Here is a 24328-nt window from a genome sequence, read left to right on the forward strand (position 1 = left end):
CAAACTCAGGGGCAAAATCAACCAAGTGGAAACAAGAAGAACTGTTCAAAGACTCAACCAAAGGAGGAGCTGGTACTTTGAGAAAATCAACAAGATAGATAAACCCTTAGCCAGACTCACTAGAGGGCACAGGGACAGCATCCTTATTAACAAAATCAGAAATGAAAAGGGAGACATAACAACAGATCCTGAGGAAATCCAAAACACCATCAGATCTTTCTTCAAAAGGCTATACTCAACAAAACCTGAAAACCTCGATGAAGTGGATAAATTTCTAGACAGATACCAGGTACCAAAGTTAAATCAGGATCAGGTTAATGATCTAAACAGTCCTATATCATCTAAAGAAATAGAACCAGTCATTAATAGTCTCCCAACCAAAAAAAGCCCAGGACCAGATGGGTTTAGTGCAGAGTTCTATCAGACCTTCAAAGAAGATCTAATTCCAGTTCTTCTCAAACTATTCCACAAAATAGAAGCAGAAAGTACTCTACCCAACTCTTTCTTTGAAGCCACAATTGCTCTGATACCTAAACCACAGAAAGACCCAACAAATATAGAGAACTTCAGACCAAGTTCCCTTATGAATATCGATGCAAAAATCCTCAATAAAATTCTCGCTAACTGAAACCAAGAACATATCAAAACAATCATCCATCCTGACCAAGTCGGTTTCATTCCAGGGATGCAGGGATGGTTCAATATATGGAAATCCATCAACGTAATCCAGTATATAAACAAACTCAAAGACAAAAACCACATGATCATCTCGTTAGATACAGAAAAAGCATTTGACAAAATCCAACACCCATTTATGATAAAAGTCTTGGAAAGATCAGAAATTCAAGACCCATCCCTAAACATGATAAAAGCAATCTACAGAAAAACAGTAGCCAACATCAAAATGAATGGTGAGAAGCTGGAAGCAATCTCACTAAAATCAGGGACTAGAAAAGGCTGCCCACTTTCTCCCTACCTATTCAACATTGTACTTGAAGTCCTAGCCAGAGCAATTCGACAACAAAAGGAGATCGAGGGGATACAAATTGGAAAGGAAGAAGTCAAAATATCACTTTTTGCAGATAATATGATAGTATATATAAGTGACCCTAAAAATTCCTAAGAATTTTTCCAGAGAATTCCTAAGCCTGATAAACAGCTTCAATCAAGTAGCTGGATATAAAATTAACTCAAACAAGTCAATTGCCTTTCTGTACACAAAGGATAAACAGGCTGAGGAAGAAATTAGGGAAACAACACCCTTCTCAATAGTCACAAATAATATAAAATACCTTGGCTTGACTCTAACTAAGGAAGTGAAAGATCTGTATGATAAAAATTTCAAGTCTCTGAAGAAAGAAATTAAAGAAGATCTCAGAAGATGGAAAGATCTCCCATGCTCATGGATTGGCAGGATCAATATAGTAAAAATGGCTATCTTGCCAAAAGCAATCTACAGATTCAATGCAATCCCCATCAAAATTCCAACTCAATTCTTCAATAAATTGGAAAGGGCAATCTCCAAATTCATCTGGAATAACAAAAAACCTAGGATAGCAAAAACTCTTCTCAAGGGTAAAAGAACCTCTGGTGGGATCATCATGCCTGAGCTAAAGCTGTACTACAGAGCAATTGTGATAAAACCTGCATGGTACTGGTATAGGGACAGACAAGTAGACCAATGGAATAGAATTGAAGACCCAGAAATGAACCCCCACACATATGGTCACTTGATCTTTGACAAGGGAGCTAAAACCATCCAGTGGAAAAAAGACATCATTTTCAACAAATGGTGCTGGTACAACAGGTGGTTATCATGTAGAAGAATTTGAATTTATCCGTTCCTATCTCCTTGTACTAAGGTCAAATCTAAGTGCATCAAGGAACTCCAGATAAAACCAGAGACAGTGAAACTTATAGAGGAGAAAGTGGGGAAAAGCCTGGAATATATGGGCACAGGGGACAAATTCCTGAATAGAACAGCAATGGCTTGTGCTGTAAGATTGAGAATCGACAAATGGGACCTCATAAAATTGTAAAGCTTCTCTAAGGCAAAAGACACAGTCAATAAGACAAAAAGGCCACCAACAGATTGGGAAAGGATCTTTACCAATCCTAAATCAGATAGGGGACTAATATCGAATATATATAAAGGACTTCAGAAAATCAAATAACCCCATTAAAAAATGGGGCTCAGAGCTAAACAAAGAATTCTCACCTGAGGAATACCAAATGACTGAGAAGCACCTGAAAAAAATGTTCAGCATCCTTAATCATCAGGGAAATGCAAATCAAAACAACCCTGAGATTCCATCTCACACCAGTCAGAATGGCTAAGATCAACAATTCAGGTGACAGCAGATGCTGGCTAGGATCTGGAGAAAGAGGAACACTCCTCCATTGTTGTTGGCATTGCAAGCTTGTACAACCACTCTGGAAATCATTCTGGCGGTTCCTCAGAAAATGGGACTTCGTACTACCAGAGGATCTCACAATACCTCTCCTGGGCATATATCCAGAAGATGTTCCAACCAGTAAGAAGACACATGCTCTACTATGTTTATAGCAGCCTTATTTATTATAGCTAGAAGCTGGAAAGAACCCAGATGACCCTCAACAGAGGAATGGATACAGAAAATGTGGTACATTTACGCAATGGAGTACTACTCAGCTATTAAAAAGAATGAACTTATTCCAGGCAAATGGATGGACCTGAAGGGCATCATCCTGAGTGAGGTAACCCAATCACAAAAGAATTCACATGATGTGTACTCACTGATAAGTGCATATTAGCCCAGAAACTTAGAATACCAAGATATAAGATACAATTTGCAAAACACATGAAACTCAAGAAGAATGAAGACCAAAGTGTGGACACTTTGCTCCTTCCTAGAATTGGGAACAAAACACCTATAGAAGGAGTTACCGAGACAAAGTTTTGAGCTGAGACGAAAGGATTGACCATCTAGAGATTGCCATATCCAGGGTTCCATCCCATAATTTGCTTCCAAACGCTGACCCCATTGCATACACTAGCAAGATTTTGCTGAAAGGACCCAGATATAGCTGTCGCTTTTGAGACTATGCTGGGGCCCTGCAAACACAGAAGTGGATGCTCACAGTCAGCTATTGGATGGATCACAGGGCCCCCAATGGAGGAGCTAGAGAAAGTACCCAAGGAGATAAAGGGATCTGCAACCCTATAGGTGGAACAACAATATAAACTAACCAGTACCCCCCGGAGCTCATGTCTCTAGCTGCATATGTATCAGAAGATGGCCTAGGCGGCCATCAGTGGAAAGAGAGGCCCATTGGTTGTGTAAACTTTATATGCCTCAGTGCAGGGTAATGCCTGGGCCAAGAAGTGGGAGTGTGTGGGTGGGGGAGTTGGTGGGGGAGCATGTGGGGGACTTTTGTAATACATTGGAAATGTCAATGAAATAAATACCTAATAAATAATAAAGAGAAAATAAAAGGATCTGATTATTGACAGGTATTGGGAAAATATTCCATGTAGAGAGATCATGTGATATGCCAACGCTAGAAAACAAGACACCTTTAAGAAGGTTATGAGGGATGAATTATTATTATTATTATTATTATTACTTTTTTGAAATAAGATTTCCCTATGTAGCTCTGGCTATCATGGAATTTACTATGTAGACCAAGATGACCTTGAACTCACTGAGATCCTCCTGCATTTGTCTCCTTAATGCTGGAATTAAAGGTGTGTGCCACCACACTAGGCTTTGGTTTGAAGTTTTAACAAAGGGTGAAAAACTGGCAAAAGACAAGACTGTAGAGGGACTGAGGCCATAGTGTGTCAAGTTCATTTAAAGTACCTGGAATGTACTTAAAAAACCCACAAGGCACCAAAAAAAAAAGTGTTTGTCAAAGAAGCAACATGTAAAGCTTTGTATTAGTGGAGGGTGGAGGATAGGCCAGGGCGGACTCTCCCCTTCAAGTGATTTCAAACACCCTGTGGCTGCTCTATAATCAGCAAAGGGCAAGGCATGTCTTAAGGATCTTAGCTAGTTAACACTGCTTTTATAGCAATTCGTATGACTTTTCACAACAATGAGCCATAGAATGAACAGAAAGTTCTTATCTCTGAATTGGTAGCCAGGTTGGTTTATTTTGGCATAGTTTTCTGCTTAAATATGGCTTCCCTCGTGCTGTGTCTTCATGATCCTCCCTCTGGACACTTGCTATTTAATATCCTCTAGGATACCAGTTAGACTGAATTATGATCCACTCTAATGACCTATTTTAATTTATTTGTTTATTTAAGATCTGTTTATCTAATTAATCATACTCTGTGGTACTGACAGTTAAGGGCTTCATTAACATTCAAATGTTATGATGATGCAATATATCCCGTAAGAGTCTAGACCATGTGATGCTAGAAGACCATATCCTCAAAGAACTTCCAGGTTTGCAGGCTCCAATAACCATCTTCATAGAAAACTCAAGTTCACCCTCCCTCTGTGTTTTCCTTTGTCTTCTGCAAAACCTGATCCAATTTCTTCCATAATTGTATTCCAAGTCTTGTTAGACTATAGCTATTCTATTATACATTATCATCTATCGTATTGTTTAATAATTTTCTCATATAAATATCATTTCAATCTGTACATAATTTCATAAGAGAAAGTCTTATGTATAAGCTGACCAAATTAGAACAAACTTTTGCCCATCTCATCTCCCATCTTCCACTTTCTACCTACTCTTTATGCTTTGATTTGGGCTTTAGTTGTCATTCCATTCTTGACTCCCCATGGTGCCTCTGAACTTCCAATCCTCTGTCTATTCAATATTCTTCCTTGATTCTCCACTGAATGCATTTCTCATTCCATTCAGTTCTTAGTCCAAACATCAATGAACCACAGATTTTCCTGACCATTCTTTATGACTATAAAAACCAAAGCCTCTATATTAATATTTTGGGATTTTTATTCTATTTGAGGCTGAGACCAAGGATTTGATGATCCACTGACATGTGAGGAATGACCCCCACCCCACCTAGTCTTGTTCAGAGGATCTTGAAGGCAATTTAGATACATAATTATACTATTATGATAATGGATAGTGCATGAGTTGGTAGCTACTGACACATAAATGCATACACACAGTGCTATTATGATGACCAGAATTCCTAATAATTGCTAATGTTTGTTGAATACATCACCTTAGGTTAGCTTCACAGTTGTGAGGGCCAGCATGTACCCCAGAATAGAAAGAAAGAGAAACAGCAAAAAGAGGGGAAAACCCAGTTCCCAAACTCTTTAATGATATTCTCGGTCAGTCATTCATTTGCTTCAATGACAACACGTGCCTGGAAAGAATAATGAGGCAATGATGAGACCTGACAGACATCACAGAACCTCTCATATCTGGAGAGCAAGTATGAAACAAATACTTGGAACAGATGTTTGACAGTGGCTAATTGTCACATTTCTAGACCCTAGGACTGAAGGCTAGCTTGCTATCATATGTCACATTTCTAGACCCTAGGACTGAAGGCTAGCTTGCTATCATATGTCACATTTCTAGACCCTAGGACTGAAGGCTAGCTTGCTATCATATGGTCTTCAGATACAGCCTGGTAAGACCAGTGTGTTCCTTAATTTAATGTTTGTATAGACTGTGCTACAAGATGCCCAAACATGTATTCAAACATTATTCTGGGTATGTCTGCAAGGGAGTTTTAGATAAGATTAACATTTGAATCTTGAATTGATTAAATATATTGCCTTCCTTTGTACGAGTTAGTCTAAGCATCAAACAGACATTGGAGTATCACAGAGAACATTGTTTCCTTATAAGAATCTCTCAAATAGTAAAGTTATTAATATTTACAAATAAACCTTATTAAAAAAAAGAATCTCTCCTTTCGTAAAGAAAGAAGGAAAGTTAGACTTTTACGGAATCCTGCCCTGTACCCTATTGCCCTGGAAGTCCTGACTTCTGGAGCAGTGGCAAGCTTTTGAAATCACAGTTATGATGCCAATTGGACTCTATTGCAAGGATGAGTTAGACTTCTGTTTGTAAAATTGTAATACACACTCTGAGGTAGGTAATAATTATAGGCTGTTTTTTCTACAGCCAGTGTACACACTCAATTCCATTTCCACAACTCTGCAATTTAATGGCTTAGAAAATTCAGTGACCAAAGAACAAATGTTTCTCTTAAGACACACAGCACTATTTTCTTTAACTAGAAGCTATGCCACCATCTGCCCATTTGAGTTTCTCCATTTTAAGTATGGGGGAAATGAGATCTGGGACACTGTTTGCTGTGATTAATTCTGATAAAGTAGGGGAAACTGAACTACTTTCTCCCACAGTGGGGTAATGTAGGCTCTCTAACAGCTCACGGGACCTACTGTGGTAGTCTTTGTTCTAGTGCTTTGGATGTAATCAAAGTTAATGGAAGATAATGGCAGCCCATGTAAGTGGGACAAAAAGGATGTACTTCTCCAGAGTGAAAAATCAATGTCTTTGGCTAAGTATAGGACCTCAAACATGAGAGGTGCTGGGGTCAAAAATAAGAGCAAATACATTCTTATCTATCATAAATTCCAACTCTGGCCCTATAAGCAATTATAGTAGTTAGTACTAAATACCCATTATTCTTTCCTCTCATTGCCTACCTTTCATGTATACATAATGACAATTTCTTTTTTCCCATTAATTTTTTATTTATTCATTCACTTTACGTCCTGATTGCAGGTTCCCCTCCTCCCATCCTTCCCTCCCCTTCATCTGAGAAGGGTAAGTTCCCCCCTGGGTACCAACCCACCCTGACACCTCAAGTCACTGTAGGACTAGGTTCAGCCTCTCCCACTAAGGCCAGACAAGCCAGCCCAGTTGGGGGACAGGATCTACAGGCAGGCAACAGAGTCAGGTAAAGCTCCAGCTCTAGTTGTTGAGGGACTTGTATGAAGACCAAGATGCACATTTGCTGCATATGTGTGAGATGGGGGCTACCATTATATGTTCTTTTGTTGGTCGTTCAGTCTCTGGGAGCCCTCCAGGAGTCCAGGTTATTTGACTATGTTGGTTTTCTTGTGGAGTTCCTATCCCCTCTGGGTTCCTTATTCCTTCCCCCAACTCTTCTACAAGACTTGATGAGCTCCTTCTGTTTGGCTGTGGGTCTCTGCCTCTGTTTCAGTCAGCTAGTGGGTAGAGCCTCTCAGAGGACAGTTATGCTCGGCTCCTGTCTGCAAGCATAATAGAGTACTATTTATAGTATCAGGGATTGGCTCTCGCCCATGGGATGGATCTCAAATTGGGCCAGTTGTTGGTTGGCCAGACAATTTACTTTCTGTTCTCTGCCCTCCAGTGTTTTATGAGACATAGCATAGGTGTGGTGGTTTACTTCACTAGTTATTTCCAGAGAATACAGAATATTGAGAAAAGAATAACAACCGGACTAGAAGAATAAGACGGATCAGACACCCTAAACTTGGAAATACATTGGCAGCTAAAATTATATGGTGGCTTTCTCATGGGAGGGATACTTATATTATATAAGATGGAGTTGATATTAATTGACTGATTTTAATAGCAAAAAGTTTGGGAAAGGCAAAGCAGTCATGTTGACCTTGAGCAACCAAATATGCATTTTTGTCTGCCAGACATCTAAACTTGCCAATGTATAAAGAATTGCTACAGGTTAGATTTAGACTGTCTCCAAGTGATGGATATTAAAGGGTTCATCTCAAGGGGTGGGTTATTGGAAAATGTCAGAATATGGAGCCCAGTGCGAAGTCTTTTGGTGACTTGGGCATGCCCATGGAAAGGATTGTGTGGTCCTGACCTTTTTCTTTTTGCTTTCTGGTCATGAAGTCAACCACATGGTCTCTGCCAAGATCATCTGATATCACGAGAAGATGCTTAGTTCAAAACTGTGAATTAAATAAGTCTTTAACCTCTGTAAGCTAATTAATCTCAATGATTTGTTATAGTGATAGAAAGCTGACCAACACAGGAATCCACCCCTAAAAAGCAAAGTGTTCTTCTATTAGCATCTTATACGTAAGCTCTATGTTTTGCCACCTATATTTTATCAACTCAGTGTTTGGCCTCAACAAAACTCTAGAATAGAAAATTAAAATGAAAATGAAGAGAGGGAAGGGACCACTTTTCATATTTGTTTGGAATGGGTGACAGCAGATGTAGCCAAAGGTACTCTGAGCTCTACAGGCAAGGGTAGCACTCTCCAGAATCAGGGATCAGAACAGTACTACCAGGGTTGCAGGCAGTAGCCCCATGGCCATGCACCAGGCCAGGTTTGGGTTACTATCCTAGGGTCCCTGAGTTGAAACCCTGAGCTTTCCTGATTATTTGGGGAATTACTCATTATCTTTAAGTGAATTATTTTTTTTTTCACTTAAATCCTTGGAAAGTTGTTTCTGATTATTGAATTTAGTACTGAGCCTGATGCATAGCCTTCACTTTGTGAGTATTTACCATGTATCAGAAATATTAGCTACTAAAGATATGGCTACATACAGTTTGTACTCTGGAAGGGGAGATCGAGTGATAGAAAGCATATATTAGCAATGGATTCTGTTGACATTTGCATGTTTATGCTTTTTTTAAAGTCCATAACATTACCTTTTCTTGATACCAAAGTTTAAGTGTTTAAACTGTTCATAAAGAGGGAAGATCATATTTAAATAGGAACTGGGTGAATCTCACCACAATGATATTTTCTCCTTTATATTCATCTACAGTTTGTACATCCTCTGTAGCTGGCATGCATTTCTTCTAAGACAGCTTTTCTTCCAGACACTGTGTACTTTTATTTTCCAGCTGGAACCACTGAAGGCCCAAAGACTGTTAGCTAATGTAATAAAAAAAAATACTCTCCACTAGCCTATATCATTATAATAGCAGTCAGAAACTGTTAGTAGTTTATGAAATCTTATGCTAAATTTATTAATGTGTCTTTATATGATTTAGATGGTATATTTTGTTTTTCTGTGAGTATGATAAGGTAGGTCAGACCATGTTAATGTCACTTTTATTGAATATTAGAATGAATAACTCTGGGGCAAACTACTCTTAAAAGTTTGCAATTAAATTAGATCATTTTTAGACTGACTAAATGTCTCAACTCTGGCACCTGCCTAGTTATGTAAAATTCTATTCCCTTATGTTTGTGGATGAAAAGTCATATCCACAGAAATCCATGACATTTCCCAACTTCCCTCCCCATACAGTCTATTCGTCATGCTGTGTTTATGTGAGTCATCTAACAGCCCCTTATGTTCAGACTTCTGTATCCCACCAAGCTTGCCTTTTGTGGTGCCATTAAAAGTGTGCCAAACTTTACTGTGGTGTTGCATAATTAGTTGAGAGCCACATTTAATATCAAAATGAGGGGTTGGGGGGCGGGGTTGTTCGTCTGCCATTTTTCCCAAACCACTGGGTATTGTCCTGGCAGGCCATCCTGTCCTTGGGATGTTTAATGTCTTTTGATTTTGCTCACAAATCTGTTTTCTCTAGAGTCTTTTCTCTTTCCAAAGTTTTTTTCTTCCTCATTTGTTTGTAGATTATTCAATCAAAGATGCTCTGATGTTACTAGTGGTCTTCACTGGAGATTTCATCTAAATTATGAAGATGCACGTGTTCCTTAACAAGAAAGCAGTCCCAACTCCAGTGAGGTTGGCAGTTGGAGGTAAAAATTTCATATGAAAAGAGAAATTACCCTTGGAAGCTCTCACCTGTGTTCTATTGAAAATCCCTATAGTTTGTGAGAGATTCTTGTTCTTCACTCCTTATCAAAACCCAATAGGTCAGGCAAGGTGGAGGGCACGTTGAATAGAAAGAGATTTACTCAGCTCTAAGTCTTACTTAGGACACTGCCTTTTCCTATTTTCCCATAACATCTCAAGCAAAACTGCTCACCTCCATTGCTTTAACCAACTTTTGGCTTTCTGTATCAGTAGCTTAAATCCAGGTGGACAGTGGACTGAGCTATGGCACAGGCCCAACGTCTCTCTCAAGCCCAAGATCCCTTTTTAACATGCTTCTCCTCATATGACAAGAATATTCATGCAATAACACAATCAAACATAATATGAATTCATGCTTACTTTGAAAACAATTTAGCAATCATTTTGTGCTAGAGTAGTATTCAAAACCAATAAAACAGTTCATGAAGGGAATATCTGACTTACTAAATAATATGCCACCCACTTTGCAATATGCTGTTTTAAATTTGAAGCTCAAATAAAAGCTCCAAGTAGTCGTGGAATTGAAGTACTTCAAGTTCTGCATTCGGAGTCATGCTGCTGCTGTTCTTTATTTAAAATCCACTTTTAAGTTGCAGGGATATGTTCTGCCATAGAGTTTGAAGACAGGTGAGTCAGAATGGCATTTGAACAATCCAGGCCCACTGTGGACTGGCTTAGAGAAGGAACATGTTTCCATGTATAAAACACCTTGCCCTTTCCCTTCCTACTTCCTTCCTGTCCTTTCCTCCCCTCCTCCTCTCTTTCGCTTTCCTTTCTTTATCCTTTTCCATCTCCTGTCCTCCTTTTCTCTCTTCTCTAGCTCTTCCCTCTTCTTTTCTCTTCTTTCCAAGCCAGAGGCTGGATTCAGTATCTTAGCTCAAGCAGTCACCTTGCCTTAGCTTGCTGAGCAGCTAAGGCTACTGGAATATACCACTAAAACTAACTAAGTTCCAACTTTATAACTGGGGGTTCTTTAAAGTAACTTCCATATAGAATAGTAAACCAAAGGAGAAGCCAAACATATGCTAATTGCACAAAACATTTTAGAACACAACAATAGCCACAGAAATTAATTAGAACCAAGCAAAAGACTTTGCCAGAGAGCATTTTATTGTCCACACTGTTGACTATGTGCAGTCAGCACATAGTCAAGATAAAAGAGAAGACAGAGGAAATGCTTTTGTTATTGCTATTAGGTTCTCTAATAAGCTGTATACCACTTTGTAGACTGCATCTTAAATTCACCTACCTACTGGGATATAATAGAGCAGCTAGCCAATCCCCTGTGTAATAAATAGACCTCTGTACTTCAATATCTCCTTTTCCAACTTAAGTTGGTTTGCAGCCCTTACAATTTATAATTATATGTTTGTTTGAGTACTCATTTAAGGTCTGCCTAACCACATTGTTGTCATTGTTAATTAGTGGTCCTTGTGGGTCCTTTAGCACCCAACATGGTACTTTACAATATATGTGGTATAATTTTTAAGATTTTATTTTAAGCATGTGTGTGGCTCATGTTGAGGAAAGAGATAGATAGATAGATAGATAGATAGATAGATAGATAGATAGAGGAGAGGGATTGTGAACAAATATATCTTGTTGCAATTGTTCAGGATCAGAAGACAGCTTATAGGATTTGGTTCTTTCTTTTCACTGAAAGATTTGCAGATCAAACTCAGGTCATCAGGCACAACACACAAGTACCTTTCCCTATACTGAACCATCTCTCTGACCCCCAACTATTTTGAGTGAGTGAGTGAATGAATGAATGAATGAATGAATGAAAATGTTCAGTTAGCACTAACCATGATGGTAAGATCAACTGTCATTTATACCAAAATGGAGCTGAGACGGTTGTCCCCCATGCATCAGCTTATTCATCCCAAATGAAAGCGTAAGAGGTCAAAGTTCATGCAACAGATGTTTAGGAATGAGAGCTACAGCCCCCCTTCCCCCTTTGTAGTAATACAGATAATAAAGCTGCCCAAGACTACTTAGTGACTTCGTGACTTAGTACTGGGACCATGAGAATAAAAAGTACATGTTTCAGATGCTTAACAAACTAGTGACTTGCTTAGAAAGACCCTTCAGTCCAGGGAAGGAGGAATAGGGCTGACAATAGCAATGTCTCATTTTGCTAAATGGGATGCAAGAGGTGCTTTGTGTTGTGGGTACAGATATACTCCCCACAGGCCACAACTGTCCTCCATTTTCCTTTCATTTGCTTTTCTATTGTAATCGATTAGAAGATTCCTTCAACCAAAGTAGCTCACAGCCATGTCCATGGCAGAAATCAAGATTCTGGTACAGCATTGGTAGGAAGTTTCCCTTCAACAACTGCTTGAAGATGCAGGAGGATGTGTTGCCCTGTTAGATCTCCAAGTGGTACTTAGCCCCCTTAAGCCTTCCCGTTAATCCACACGATCCACCACATGTTTTCAGTCACTGCTAAAGAGCAAGAGTGATACAGTGATTGACAGTAACAGTCACAGCATCAGCATGTCCCCATCTATGTAAATTTTTAAGAAACTATCAGTTCCCTGTTGCGTAGTGTATTTCCTAAGACCAACAAGAGTACCTAAAGGGATGTGTCCTGAACAGCAAAGACCAGTTCTCAAGTATAGAGCCTTTAGCAACATTTTCAGTTGAAGAGAGCTTTAGTTTCATCAAACATAAAGTGAGATTTTCTTTTTCACAGCAGTCATTTTGCGGCAGAATCTGACATTCTTCATTGCACTAAGACACAGTGCCCGTCAGTCCTTATCTGAGATATAATTTCCTCAAGGACTTTAAGGACCTCTCTTCATGGGTAGGGGGAATGCTCACCAACTAATAGACTCTTAAACTTAAGAGACGTCAGCAAGACAATGACTGGATTGGAGTGCTAGAGCTCAAGATCAAGTCAAGGGGAAACTGTCACCAGTAGTCTCTTCAGAGGCCCCACCTTCCTGTTAGTCCTCCCTAGATTAGGTGAGGAGACTGAGTGGTGTAAAAATCCATAGTGTTACATAGTCAGTCAGGAGAAAAAGAAAAGTGCTTTGCTACTCATAAAAACAACATCACAAATCTGTCTTACACTCAGGAGCCTATCTTAGTCCATTTGTGCCTGTTTAGCAAAGTACCACAGTCTGGATTAACTATAACAAATTAGAGGTTTGTTTCTTAACATTCTGAAGACCAGCAAATCCAAGATGCTTTTCTTGGCACTAGGACCTGATGAGAGCTTTCTTGGTATGTGATAGAAGGGCCAAACAGGACAAAAGGGATAAACACCAGAGCCTCATATGGCAGGAGAGTTAAAGGACAGGAGAAACAAAACAAAACAAAACAAAACGTATCCTGATACTTAGAACAGCAATCAATTCATGAGAACAAAGCCATCAGAACTTAATCACTCTGTGTGTATAGGTGTGTATATACAAGTGTACACATGTGGAGGTCAGAGGTCAAACTCAGGTCTTGCTTCTTGGTCCTGTATGTATGTATGTATGTATGTATGTATGTATGTATGTATTCCGAAGACAGAGTCTCTCACTGGTACCTGAGTCTCACCTACTAGGCTAGACTAGATCACCAGCAAACTCTAGGTAGGGATTGATCTGTGTCTGCCTGCACAAGTTGAAAAAGACACATCTAAGTCACTCTACCAACCATATAGGGTTGCATAGGTAAGCCTGGCCAAATTCCTTCATATATGGCCCAGATCAGTAGAACCTCCCAGAGGATGCACAACAACTGGCCTAGAATCCTAGCCCTTATTTCTCTTTGATTCAGATTCATTATTTGTACAGATGAGTAAGTGATCATCATCTCATAGAGCACTAATGAGGAATAAGTATGATTTTTCTATTAAATGAGGTAGTTTGAGAATGATCAATACAACTTAACAATAATCATCTTAACTTTATCGCTAACATTTAAGTATAGTTTCAGGCAGATGGATTTATATTGTCTACTTAAGCTAACTGCATTGATGGTTTCAAGTTATGGTCCGCCTCTATGTATCATTGCCCTCTGATTTTTATTTCCTCCTATTTGATGACAGGTACTGTCACATGATCTGTTTCTGTAATGAGCCCTGATTAAACCAAAGCTTGAAAAACTGTTGCATATCAGCAATGTCTCCTTTGAAACCCTGCCCCTGTTATGTGAACCACTACAAGCTAGTGTGGCGAAAGTTGAAAAAGACATGTCCAAGTTGTCCCAGACAATGTTATGTAAAACCAGCCATCCCCAAGTCACCCTACCAACCAAATGGGGATTCATAGGTTGACCTGGCCAAATTCCTTTTTTTATGGCCCAGATCAGTAGAACCTCCCAGAGGACACACAAACCATGAGAAACAAAGGATGGGGTTGTTTTCTAACTCTGAGTCTCAGCTGGTTTGTCTTGTAGCACTGTTGTGGCAATAAGTAACTGATGCACCATTTGTTTATTGAAGCAAGATGAGTGCTTGTTTCAAGCTTATACCAGTCAAGTCAGCACTTCTGATTCTGGGATAGGATTAACAGAGAGATGTTCAAACTGGGTCGATACTTTGAGAGCTATCTTCTGGTCATCTCTTGTAAGGAAGTGTACAGAAAGAGAAATTAGCAAGTGAGATTTGAGAGAAACAGATCTTTCTGCTATCTTTGACACTCTTCCATTTTATAATCCCAACCTTTTGAGTTTGTGAAATTTCTGGCTTACAATCCACATATCCTTATAATAAATTCCCTCCCCCTTTAATGATAGTTTTAAGCTAGCTTAAAATGATTATTAATTATTGTAAATGAAAGTGATTTAGATGTAGGGTTTTTAATCTAGCTGATTGTCTTATTTTGATAGGTACTAAATAAAGGTTCTCAAGGTGCTCATACTATTAACATAAGTTTCCTTTCTCCATATTTAGCCCAAGAAAATGTTGGTCTTGACATATACTGAACTTGGGATTTTATGCAGTTTTTCTCCTTAGTTGTAAAATGCCAGACTTAATTGGTCTTTTTGGAAAGAATAAGCAACTCAGTAATGTAGTCCATATTTTAAGACCTAATAAAGAGAAACACAGATTTATCTATGATGCTACAGAGAACTTTTTTTTTATAATATTCATCAATGATTAGGCTTTGTTTCACATCAAAGCACTCTCCTGAGTTTATTGGAAAACATTATTTTTTAATGAATTTTATCAAATAGGTAGTCAAATATTCAGGCTTATCATAGCTTAGCATGGTGTGTGTGTGTGTGTGTGTGTGTGTGTGTGAGAGAGAGAGAGAGAGAGAGAGAGAGAGAGAGAGAGGGAGAGAGAGAGAGAGAGAGAGATCTGGAGCTATCCCAACAGGCTATTCCTTCCTTGAAGACCCAGATATATTCCTTTCTTTACCTTTCCTGTGCTTCGATTACAAGTGTGCACCAGCTCTTTCATGTGGGCTCTCGGGATAGAACTAAAGTTCTACTGCAAGTGTGAAGCTCTATATTTACTAAGCTATCTTCTCACTCCCCATATTTCAAGGTTTTAACTGCATTTTATATTTGCTTAAATTCATAGCATCATGGGATTTTTGTTTTGTCTTTTGAGTAATTGGATTTCCAACCACATCTCTCAGTGTTAGTTGGAAGCATTGTCAGATGACAAGGGCTAGTTTCTGCATGATTCAGTCAGGCCAATGCTCCAAGCTCTGAATAGTTTATTGCCATTATTACCTGCTTCTTGTAATCTAAACAAAGCATGAGTCAGAGGCATATTTCTACTATTTACCTCATCACTTACACAAAAGCATTTTGTTTTAATGCTGCATTATACTGTGTCCATTTAAAACCAAACGTAAGCAATGATTACGATTAGGAATATAAATGTATATAAAAATTAAGCCACCTCTTGTCCTACTTATAAGAATAACTGTTAAGTCAATGGTAGGGATGAAAGGATGGTTAATATACAGTTACAAAAACCACTATACAGACACGCAGACTTCTCCAAAGCTCACAGCTTTGATATCCAACACCAGGAAACTAAGGATAAAAAGAAAAGAAAAAAACCTTAGGATATAATAAATATGATTGATTGATTGATTTATTGATTTATCAATTTGAGGTCTTGCTATGTTTCTTAGACAGGTCTCAAACTCTTAGACTCACATGATCTTCTTGCCTCCCAAGTAACTTGTACTGTGTATGCCAAAATATCTCACTAAGTCTTGTGTTCTTAAAACAAAACATTTAAGTTGAAAACTAGGACCTAAAGAGAACCACAGTGCACTCAAAGTGCTATTCATAATATTGCCTCTAGGCTCTCTAACAATGCTACACAAAGAGGATTCCCTACAATGATTTCAGCTATCTGCTTGTGATATTTTATTTTATCTCTTCATGTTTGTATGGAAGTCTACTACTCTTCCATCCCATGTCATTGTATATGAATAGGACATGACTGCGTTTGGATTTTTACTAAAGTGCTTGCTTTATGTCTACCTCTTCCCCAGATAAGTACAATAACTTTTGATAATATCTAACTACAACCATATTTAATAGGCAGTTTCTACCCAGCTTCCCAGTTATATTTGAGACCAGGGCATCACAACCAAAGGACAAAAATTGCATATTCCTCTGGAGGCAGTATTTTACATTTTATTTTTCAAAGAAGAGCATAAACATAAGTAGAATTTATTTTGAAATCAATGGTGAAAAAAAAAGAAAAGAAATCAATGGTAAATGGTCACAACCTTCTATTTCTACCTCATTCCCAAATGAGAGACAAGCAAACAATAATTGTGATTGTAATCCAGCATTCTTTATGTGGCAAATATGTGTCTCTTTGTATAACCTGTATCTGCAGCTCCTGGTGGGTCTATTTACTTTTTAGCTAACTCTATTCTGTGGCTAACAGATGGGCTTTCGAGGCAGACAGATGAGAATTCAAATTTCAAAGTTATTCCTCACTTGTATGACTTCCAGAGATTCATTTAATTTTTTTCAAGTTCTGATTTCTACCCTACAAAGTTGAAGACAGCAGTGTATATCCAACTGTGGGGAGTAGGGTTGGGGCTGTTTCTCTAGCTTGTCACAGGGACCCTCTTCTAATCCTTCTCTTGCCTGTGCTGCTTATCCTTATACCCTTTGAGTTCATTTATACTCCTTTTTCTCCTTCCCTGTTTTCTTTCCCACTTACCTTCAATATTTCTTAAGTATCTAATGTATTCGATGACAGGAAATGAGGCAGTAAGTCTGATGTACTACAATTGTCATGAAAGTCTTGTACCAACCCTTACTGCCTAGAATGCTATTGTATTAAAGAGGGTGTTTTTTCTTCCTTTTAGCAAATCCATTCCACCCCACGTTAAATGCTAAAGCTAGTTAGCATTTTAGTAAATAGCAATGAGAGACAATGCTTCCTTCTAATTGTTTAAAATGATAGTGTTTCTTAAGGAAGGGTTTCCAGCTGTTTTGTCTGATTTAATCAAGAACTCTTAACCTTATTGGTTCAGGATTTTGCTCCCTCTCCACTTGAGGTTCTTTGTAGAAGGCATACATGACTGAGATGTTGGCTTAGGAAATGTTCAGGAGTGTGTGCCTTGCACAATGTCCAGGTTGACTCAGAAAGGCTGGGTAATGAATAGAAGTCTGTCCTTTTTTTTGGTCTCATTAGTATATCCAGTTATTTTAGCAAATTCATGAGTTAAAAAAAATCACTCTGGAATTCAGATGTCTGTAGTCTCAACATGGAGATGTGTAATCACCTTCAGAAATGGTCACATGAGGCACAGAACTGGATGAGTTAGACCCCCCTGTGCTTCAAGTTTCTCCAATGCCAACTGATCTCAATCATGGTTGATAATAAACATAAAAACCCATGGAGAAGTTAAGGCCTTTCAATCAGGTATAGGTCCAGGCCATGCATACTAAATCCCATCTGTAAGTCTTAGGATTGGGATCCTGATATTTGCATCTTGGGGCACCCCCGTGGTGACAACAAACTACAAGCAAGATTGAAAACTACTTCATGGCTCAGGGATTAAGAGTACTGACTGCTCTTCTAGAGGACCCTGATTCAATTCCCAGCACCCATTTGGCAGCTCACAATTGTCTGTAACTCCAAGATCTGACAACCTGACACAGACATATGTGCAGGCAAAAACATACCGATGTGCATAAAATAAAAATAAATAAATTTTAAAAATGATTGAGAACTACTGCTTGTGAAACTAAGGATGTGTTTCTTTATTGACATTCCCAATTGACAGTGAGTAAATGTAAGTCCAGAGAGATTAAAAGTATCAAGGGAGCATACAGAATATCCTCCAATAACCATGATTTCACTAGCACTGAATAGTTAGTTAGGTTTATAATATCAAGCACAAATTCCTCTTGTTGAGCGGGCCTAAGCCCAATTAGATAGCAGTTGGTTACCACCAAGGTATGTGTGCCACTACTACACCCATAGGGTTATTGTGCCATGCTGGTCAATGATATTGTTTATGGGCACCATAGCTGGGTAGGACTCTTGGTTGCTTCCCTCCTTTCGAAGCTTGCATAGTGTTTTCTGGTACTATGAAATCTAGTCCTCAAGGAGGGGGTTTTCAGGTCAGTTCTATAACCACTAATATAGTAAACCAGAATAATCCCTAACAATAATCTATAAACATTTGTCCTTATACTTACAAGTATGTATGGTATTCACCACTCATGAAGGAAGGTCCTCCTCCACGGTGACCACCACAGGAAACCAATCAACATGCAGAGTGGTGGAACCCAGTTCCAATGGAGGCATCTACAAAAATATTTCCATATCTAAGGTTCAGGGAACATGGTGAAAGTTTACACGATACAGGTATCAAGGCTTTTTCTGAGATTGTGTCTCCTAGAAACATCAGAAATTTGACTGATAAAAATCTCACCAACACAACTGCCTACACAGGAGCTAAACAAGGAGGCATCAACAGACATGCGAAACTAGGATCCCTAGGATAAGTTCATGAGGCCTCAACTGTATACCAAGAACTACAGGCAGCAGAGTACAGCTGGGAGAGGGAGAGGTTGTCCTCCACAAGGAAGAACACACCAATTAGTTGTAAATACCAAACAGTTAGCCAGAAAAAAATACATACAAGTAACATTATATGGACTCAACAGCTTATACCTAGGCATACATATGAATATACAAATACATATACACGTGCAATAACAATTGATGAAAAAAAGAGGCCATGTAATAGAAAGCAAGCAAGGAGGAATATTCAGAAAGATTTGAACAGAGAAAAGGGAAGAGAGAAATGTTGTAATTAAAATACAATCTCAAAAATAAACAAAACTACAAGCAAACAAACGGAAAAAAGACAAGATAAGTGGAATGTACAACTCAAATGCAAGGACTGTAAGTCCCAAATACATCCAGTGTGTGCCTCATAAGAATTGGAAAGCTGTGTCATTAAGTACGGGGATGGGGGGGGGGAGTGAATAGAATTAAACTTTCAAAAGAGGAAAATTACTGGTGCTAATATTTATTTTGAAAATTGACTAAATGTTGGAAAAATCTGATCACATCATGACTTTGGGGGAAGATAATTTCAGGAGAATAGTCACAGTTATCTTTTATAACCTGCAAGTTTGTTTCCAGCTGCCGTGGAAGCACTAAGATGCATGCTAATTAAAAATGAATCATCCCAGAGCAGGGTGCAGAACCTGAAGCACATACTGGCCTAGTCTTGGAGCAGAGCTATTTTGAGGAATTGGGGCTAAAAGCTAAATGCCCTAGTAGGAATGTGGACAATGACCTTTCTAATATAGTTTTGATCCTTTAATTATTTTCTAAGAAGGGATAAGACACCAAGGGACAAAGGACTTCTATTTTTAATGGCCTATATTATGAAAGTGTACCAGTAAATATAGAAAAGAAAATGTTTCTCTATTGAAGTACTAATGAATGTTTTTTTATTCAATGCTAACAGTTTCAGAAGACTATAAATACAATAAAAAGGCCTTATTACTACAAACTGCCATCAGCAAATGTCTCAGGCCTTCCCAGCAGAGAATTAGAAAGGAGAGTGTGCTAAGCTCAAATCCCATTGCCTCTTTGCACACTTCTCTCAAGAACTTTCTCCAATTATTTCTGGGAGTCTCTGCTGCCTCCCATGTGCCATACAAGGCAGGAGGCATTGAGGGACACATTGAGGTATGTATACACGGTACCTTAAGATCAATTTATGACTCTAGGTAAGTCTCTGAAATTATAGATCCTATTATAAATACTAATGTTGTTTTGTATGTTTGTCGCTTACTAAAGCATTACTGAACCACAAATATTAATGATCTTTTTGTCAGTCATCTCTGCATTTTTCAGAGCAAGCCATGTGGCTGATATTTATCATGCACAGCTCCAGAACATTTAACAGGTGATGAACACCTGGGTTTCCTGCACATCCTACCCATACCATAGATACAATGGACTCCTTTACCATAAACCTATGTACGGGCTCTCCTAACAAAAACTTTCAGGACATATGCCAAGGAGAATAAAGATTCGGTTTTGAGCATTCTTAATTGCATTAAATACTCATAGGAGTTTGGAAGAAAGAACAAAAGTTTCCTAGAATAAAGGATGCAGAAAAGCAAGGTTTTGAAAGGCCTCTACATTCCAGGAGTAAGTGAAGAGAAAGAATTTTGATGCTGAGCTATAATGAGTTTTAAGCAAGGCATAGGTATCATTATATTTGCATATTAGACAGTGTGCTCTGCCTCCTCCATAGCCTGACAAAAACATAGCCTCAAATACCCATGGCTCACACATCAACAAAATTCGTCCTTTCATGAAGGGAGATCTAAAAGTCCACCCAATGTTTGGCACACCTACCCTTTTCCTGGACAAGAGATGAACACTGCTGTGATGGATGGGAAAGCCTAGATCTCAAGTCCTACTTGCTGAGATTGGCTCAGAGATGATGGGTGGGGGAAAGCATTTGTAAGCAGAAACAAGAAAGCAGCCTGGGAGAGGTCAGTCATTTGTTCTTAATTCATATAGCTCAAGAATTGGTGAAGGATTCATTGCTTAGAGCAGTATGAGATAAGGAGATACACAGGCATTCTTTGAATCCATTTTTAAAAGCCAAAACACTGCTTGCTATATGGGAGAAGGGCTACCCAAATCTTATGTGCATTCACTAAGAAAAAGGTATGAAACTCCAAATGTTATGAAACTCTGTCTCCTGTCTTTCAGCTGTCCTTGTTCAGAATCCTTGGTTGCTGATTTCACTTTTGGCAACAATACAAAACCCAAAAGACCAAGGGGACAAAAAGACAAAGATATTATGTGCCAGACTCTCTCAATGCTTTGGTATCTTTTTTTGGTAATGTAAGTAGAGATGTCTGCTTTTGGGAATCATACCTGCCTTCTAGGGCACAGTGTCCTCTGGGTCTCTCTCTCTCTCTCTCTCTCTCTCTCTCTCTCTCTCTTTCTGTCCTCTGTTTCTCTGTGTGTGACTTTGCTGTCTCCACATCCTTCTTCAGAGGACTCTCTCCAACTTCTACATTTAGCAGCTTCTGTCTCTGGGACAATAATTTCCAAATTTTCCTTCCTGAGTTCTTTAGAATGGGAATTTACAATCTGGTATATCCAGCTGGCTTCAGCCCTTTTAACTTGGATGTCTCTCCTGGATGACTCTTTAAGCTCAATATAGCCAAGATAAGCTCCCATCCTCTCCTTGTATTGCTCTAAGACAGCATTCCTTTCCAAATTTTCCTTTGCTCCCCTGGCACCACGAGCTTCCTTGTTCCAACCTTGGAGTTATGTAACTAACAGATGCTTCTTTATTGCTTCCTATTCAGCAGCCAACGAATCCCAGGGATTCTTTTTCAGAGTCAAGATTTGGCTCTTTCTTTTTCTACAGCTAAGCAGTGCTAAGCACCCAAAAGTTGTTTCTGCACCAGTATTGATGCCTCCTAAGTGGCTGCTTACCACCAAGATTTCTCTACCAGGCAGCCAGTCTACGCCTCAGTCCTCTGTTACTGATAACTTGATACTATTTCTCCAATAATGAGCATAGAATAGTTTGTTAAGTAATGAATCCAGAGCTTGAACACAAAGTTGCTTATTAACTCCTTCTTTTTTACCTTCACTGTTTTTGTGCACTTGAATAAATAGAACCATACTTTCTTATCTAGAGGGATTATTCCAGGATCTCCCTTGAATACAGAATTGCTTAGATTTAAAGTGCCTTATACAAGACACCACTGCATTTGCATATAGCATACATGCATCTTTCCTAATACTTTAAAATTATCTCTAGATTAATTATAAAAAGTACAATGTAAATGCTATGTGAACAGTTGTCATATTATATTATTTAGGAAAAATAAGGAATACAACTCTTTGCTCTCATCACAGATAAAAATGGTGGTTTTTCTCTTATACATTTTCAATTTAACCTTGGTTAAGTCTGAGAATATGAAACTAGAAGAGCCAACAGTGTGTAGAATTATTGAATTAATGGGTTCTGGATCACCACTATCTGCCAGGCAAGAATACGGGTGTTACAATGTACATTTGTATTCCTACTTATAAGTATGGACATTTTTCTATTCCTTTAAAACTAGGTATCCCAGTGGCAGAATATCATTGCTTGCAACAGTATCATTAATATTACAAGGGTAAAACCTGACAGTATAGGCATACAAAGGTAGTGAAAGTCTCGGGGAGACAAGTGAGACGAGGAAATAATTTAGAGGTCACACTTCACTGGAGCTTAAGTTATTTTTTCTGTTACTATGATAAATTTTCTGATATAAGCAACTTAAGAGAGAAAGTGTTTATTTTGTTTGGCTGATTTTTAGTACAGGATCTCACTGTGTAGCCCTAGCTGGCCTGAGACTTTATATACAGATCCAACTTGTCCTTAAACTCACAGAGAGCTGCCTGCTCTGGCTGGAACCAAAGGCACACCCCACCATATTGAATCTCATAGAAAGGGCTTCTTCTGGTTCACAGTTCAAGGTTGCAGTCAGTTCTGGTGAAGATGTAGCAGCAGTGGACTGTACTGCTGGGAAGCCGAGTGCTCTGTGTGTTCTGCTGCTGAGCTGTCTCTTGGCACTTATGCTGTCCAGGTCTTCCCACCTCAATTAACCTAATCAAGATAATCCTCACGGGCATGCCCAGAGGCCTGCATCCCCGGTAATTCCAGATTCTGTCAGATTGACGACTCTACGATCACAGAACCTGTTTAAGTATGGGCTTCATCCTTGCTGGTTTGTCCTTCCCTGTCAGCAAGGGACAAGTCTCACATCTCTTACGTGTACTTCCCTTCACTCGTTTCTATGACTCACTCGAGAAATTGCTTCTATTCTCCACACCCCCCCCCCTTCCTCCAAGGCCTTTGCTAATTCAAATTCTGTTTTATTCCAAGTTGACTCAAAGAGTAATTGCCCTCAGGCCTTCCTGGTTACTTCATCTTCTTTATCTCCTCCTCTTCAGACTTCACAATCTTATTTCTTAAGCAGAAAGTTGGCACTACGCTCCAGGGTATAGGTCTGCAAACCAAAGTGTATAGTTACATCATCCCATATGCTATCCAGCAGCATTAGCTCAGGACTTAGTAATATACTCATTACTAATTCTATAGCAGAATTCCATGTCTCTTAAATGAGCCACTTTGGAAACACAGTATTGGACTTCTGGACATTGCTTTTATTTCTCTAAAGGGGCTGTGGCCAGAGTATGGTGTCTGGCCAATGTTATGTGTACTGCCCACATTAGAGATGCCCTGGCTCTAGGGTTGACCCAGATTTGTGATTCCCAATAGACCCATCAAGTAGAATATTAATGATACCCAGAGCTAAGAACAGGGTTAGCCAAGTGTTCAGAACTTGTTCGAAAGAAGAAGACCAAGTCCTGAGGACTGTCTCACTTTGAAAGTTACGGGAAGCCCCAGGAGAAATGACATTTTCTTCTGTCCTCAGAGAAAATGCTCAACTATCACCCCAGATAACCCAAGTGCATTTCAAAAGCATTGGGCTTTCCGACACAAATCTGGCAGTTAAATAGATCCGAACGGGAGCCTGGGGAAAGTCACTACACTCAAGACTATTGGCCTTACCCTCACAGTCCTAAAGTGACCTTGGAGTTAAAACAGCCAGCCTTCCTGCTGCCCACTCTGCAGGTAAGGGCCAAGCCAAGCAGTCACCGCTTGGGGGCCGAGCTTAGCGCTTGGGGGCGGAGCCTCCCAGCGGCAACGCGCTGACGTCACGGGCGTGGGTCGGCCCACCGCGTCGTCGACGGGGCGCGGATCACGGCCGGTGGTCGCTGTACCCGGTCGGCGTCCGCTCTCTCGGCAATTCGTCCTCCGCCCCGACGAGGCGTCCGTGGCCGGGCTTCCGCAGTCATGCTGCGGTCGGCGCGGCTCGCGCTTCCCCTCTGAGTCCCGGGACGGCGGCGAGCGCGGCGAACTCGGGTCGCCATGCCTACCCGTGAGTGTCGGGCCAGGCCGGGCGGGCGGGCAGCGCCTCCAGGAAGCGCCGGTCCGCCCTGAGTTAGTTTCGCTTAGACTTCAGCGTCCCGTGGGCGGGGAGCGCGGGATCTCTGTGCACCCTCGGGGAAACTGAGGCGGGAGCGTTAC

General features: G+C 39.6%; 1 protein-coding gene and 1 long non-coding RNA gene across 4 annotated transcripts in view; one reads left to right on the forward strand and one right to left on the reverse strand.

Moving 5' to 3' along the window:
• Positions 1-15673: 15673 nt before the first annotated feature.
• Gm41339 lies at positions 15674-23976 on the reverse strand. The gene is made up of 3 exons (XR_875389.2): positions 23810-23976; positions 18387-18495; positions 15674-15740 (listed from the first exon to the last, which is right to left on the reverse strand). It is a non-coding gene; the product is annotated as a predicted gene, 41339 (long non-coding RNA).
• The window catches only part of Efr3a (EFR3 homolog A), an 86793-nt gene continuing 86417 nt past the window's right edge, over positions 23953-24328 (forward strand). For 2 of the 3 annotated variants that reach the window (NM_001356582.1, NM_133766.4), the window contains exon 1: positions 23953-24179. Coding sequence is in view for 1 of the 3 variants with exons in the window: in NM_133766.4 (NP_598527.2) it covers positions 24170-24179 (10 nt within the window). In the remaining 2 variants the exon portion in view is untranslated. The remainder of the gene's footprint in view (positions 24180-24328) is intronic. The other variant, XM_006521530.2, reaches the window with a different exon arrangement.

The sequence above is a fragment of the Mus musculus genome, chromosome 15 (assembly GCF_000001635.26).
Source record: "Mus musculus strain C57BL/6J chromosome 15, GRCm38.p6 C57BL/6J".
NCBI lineage: Eukaryota > Metazoa > Chordata > Mammalia > Rodentia > Muridae > Mus > Mus musculus.